The following is a 3,343-nucleotide window of genomic DNA, read 5'->3' as shown; positions in this document are numbered from 1 at the left end:
AATAATGAAGAATTTCTCAATAACCAAAAAGAGTAATAAAGAACATAATTGTTTTTTTATTTATTATTGAATTGGCTTCACCCTCTTGCAAACGCAGCAGGTTGCAAACCAAAATGCATTCATTCAATATTCAACGACAGTAGAGCAAAGCAGTGCCTTACAACTGTCTAAATACACAATAATAAGTCATAAACAATACAAAGAAAGTGAAAAGAAATGACACTTCTTTCTTCTATAAGACAAAGCGAGCGGAAACTTTGCTTCCGGTTGTTTTTCTTGTACAATTGTGAAGTGCATCTTCTTGCTATCGACAGCATTCTTTATTCGCGCATATTCTTGAAAACCTCCAAAAGTACACACATATGGATAAATAATTATTAGCATATCAGTCCCTGTCATTAATTTCGCTCAGTAATAAAAATAAATGAGAAAATGATTATGCCTTAAATAATTTTACAGCCTAAAATACTGTTAGTAGGCTACGGCAAAACCTCTTCTGTAAAGAGAAATTGTCTCGTTTAATTTTCGATAGTTTTTAAAATTATATACTCTATATGTATAATGATTAAAATAAATGAAAAATAAAAATAGTTATATATAATGTCAATTATTTAGTGTTCAAATAATGAAACTGAAATTATTAAACAAAGCTTTGGAAACAAAAAAAAAGAGCTAAGAACTTTTAATTTACATGTGATTTTGATTTTTTTAATATTAACTATTCATATTATTTTATAATTTTTTAATCTTTAAAATAAAGTATCTTATTATTTTAGTGGATCTTGCTAAAAAAGAGCATTGGTATAAGTTTAGTCTGTGTGAGAGAGAGATGAGAGATTTAAGTTAAAAAAAATTTAAAAAAATATGTGACTAATTAAAATTAAAAAAATAAGATATAAAAAAATAAAAATATATTTAAAAATTTCCAAAAAAAAAAACTAGTTTTACTCTATGAAACAAAATAGAAGAATGATAGTTGCATACTACTGATTTCATTATTAGTTTATTTCGTAAAAGGTCAACGTAGTCTGAGTAGTTAGTTAATGAGTTGCATTATTGCATGTGCCAAATATGTAGAGTATTTAAACAAAAGTTTATACAAATATCATTCTTATGATAATGTAGGTTGTATGAAGGAGCTTACCATGTGAGAAGCTATGCTAAATCACTATCTAGTAGTGATATGGGGGAGGAGGAGATGCATAGATGTAATGTGGTGGAGGAGGGGGTGAAGAATAGACATAGTGTGGTGGATGCACTGGAGGAGGAGGAGACTTATACTTGTAAACTGGGGGTGGAGGAGATGGGTACTTGTATGGCTTCTTTGGTGGTGGAGGAGGAGATTTGTACTTGTAAGTTGGTGGTGGAGGAGATTTGTACTTATACACAGGGGGTGGAGGAGATGAGTATTTGTATGGCTTCGTTGGTGGAGGTGAAGACTTGTACTTGTACACTGGTGGTGGTGGAGAGTTGTATTTGTAAACTGGGGGTGGTGGTGATGGATACTTGTATGGCGGTGGTGGAGGAGATGGGTACTTGTATGGTGGAGGAGGGGACTTGTACTTGTAAACTGGTGGTGGTGGAGAATTATACTTGTAAACTGGGGGTGGTGGTGATGGGTACTTGTATGGTGGTGGAGGAGACTTGTACTTGTACACTGGTGGTGGTGGAGAATTATACTTGTAAACTGGGGGTGGTGGTGATGGGTACTTGTATGGTGGTGGAAGAGGAGAAGGGTACTTGTATGGTGGAGGAGGAGACTTGTACTTGTACACTGGTGGTGGTGGAGAATTATACTTGTAAACTGGGGGTGGTGGTGATGGGTACTTGTATGGTGGAGGTGGAGGAGAAGGGTACTTGTATGGTGGAGGGGGAGACTTATACTTGTACACTGGTGGTGGTGGAGAATTATACTTGTAAACTGGGGGTGGTGGTGATGGGTACTTGTATGGTGGAGGAGGAGACTTGTACTTGTACACTGGTGGTGGTGGAGAAGGGTACTTGTATGGCTTCTTTGGTGGAGGAGGAGACTTGTATTTGTAAACTGGGGGTGGTGGAGACTTATACTTGTAAACTGGGGGTGGTGGAGAGTTGTATTTGTAAACTGGAGGTGGTGGTGATGGGTACTTGTATGGTGGTGGTGGAGGAGAAGGGTACTTGTATGGTGGGGGAGGGGACTTGTATTTGTACACTGGTGGTGGTGGAGAAGGGTACTTGTATGGCTTCTTTGGTGGAGGAGGAGAGTTGTATTTGTACACTGGGGGTGGTGGAGATGGATATTTGTATGGTGGAGGTGGGGGAGATGGGTACTTATAGGGAGGAGGGGGAGATTTGTATTTGTACACTGGTGGTGGAGGAGATGAGTACTTGTATGGCTTCTTTGGAGGTGGTGGTGGAGAGTGGTAGTAATAAGGAGGAGGAGGTGAGTGCACTGGGGGTGGTGGAGAGTGGTAGTAGTAAGGCTTAGGTGGTGGAGGTGGAGATGAATAGATGTAGTTGTTTGCTGATGTTTGAGATGGCAAGGTGAGAGAGATTATCGTTAATGCAAGAGTGAGAGTAATAGAGGCCATTAGAGACCCCATCTTTCCTCAACTTTCACTTTAAAGTGGGTTTTGGTAATGCCATTAGGAAAGGTAGTGCCACCCTTTATATAGCTTCTTTGTTTTACCCACATTGTAACACCGGCTATTCATCTTGGTTGCTGTAGTTTGACTTGATTTCTTAAATTCACCCTCATTAAAAATTATTAGCTATAGAGGTTTTTGGACCAATGCAATCCAAGTGGGTAGTGGAACGCGGATTTGGACTTGACAGAGACAACAAACTATGAATGATGAATTATAAATAACGAAATAAATTAACTAACTAATTAGCTGGAAATGTTGATTGACACAGCCCTTATTTTCTTTATAAGAAGCACCAACCATTATTTTATTTTATTTTTTCTTTGTATGAAAATTCCCTTACTATTAAAAAATTAACAAATGCATATAGACATTGTTAAATTATTGGGTATTTGATGTAATTTATTTGTCCTCTCTCTTCTTCATCTTTAATTTTGTACCAAACATTAAAAACTCAGTATGGTGGCCTAAGTTGTTTCTCCCCTTCTTGTACCGCAACTGGGACCATGGCTGCTATAATGAAGTTCATATCTCAATTTTTTCACTTTTGATAAATTGGTATATCTTTGGAGGCTAAAACTAATATGTACACATTGCATGTTATTGTTTTGGCTGCCGATATGGCAGATAAAGACAAGCGTAGCGAGATTTGTTTACTTTTGAGCATTCTAGTATTTTACGTAAATATTATCAATATTTTTATTTTTTTATTTTTATGA

General features: G+C 36.9%; 1 protein-coding gene across 5 annotated transcripts; it reads right to left on the bottom strand.

The window, feature by feature from the left end:
* LOC113867782 (extensin-2-like) lies at positions 1–2,616 on the bottom strand. Of its 5 annotated transcripts, none has more exons than XM_027503252.1 (3): positions 2,152–2,608; positions 1,145–2,091; positions 41–344 (listed from the first exon to the last, which is right to left on the bottom strand). In XM_027503252.1, exons 1-2 carry the CDS (start codon positions 2,580–2,582, stop codon positions 1,173–1,175), a joined length of 1,350 nt encoding a protein of 449 aa, XP_027359053.1. In that variant the 5' UTR covers positions 2,583–2,608; the 3' UTR covers positions 41–344; positions 1,145–1,172. The 5 variants fall into 5 exon arrangements, with proteins under 5 accessions (XP_027359051.1, XP_027359053.1, XP_027359055.1 ...); XM_027503254.1 differs by having other exon boundaries at positions 2,209–2,608; XM_027503251.1 differs by having other exon boundaries at positions 1,145–2,373; positions 2,431–2,608.
* Between the last annotated feature and the right edge of the window lie 727 nt (positions 2,617–3,343).

The sequence above is a fragment of the Abrus precatorius genome, unplaced genomic scaffold, assembly GCF_003935025.1.
Source record: "Abrus precatorius isolate BTA unplaced genomic scaffold, Abrus_2018 Scaffold5, whole genome shotgun sequence".
NCBI classification, from domain to species: Eukaryota; Viridiplantae; Streptophyta; class Magnoliopsida; order Fabales; family Fabaceae; genus Abrus; species Abrus precatorius.
The sequence above is the reverse complement of the archived record's forward strand: the minus strand, read 5'-3'. Positions and strand labels throughout refer to the sequence as shown.

Excerpts from the sequence above, each read along its gene's own strand:
- LOC113867782 (XM_027503250.1), bottom strand. The coding sequence starts at position 2,582 with ATGGGGTCTCTAATGGCCTCTATTACTCTCACTCTTGCATTAACGATA.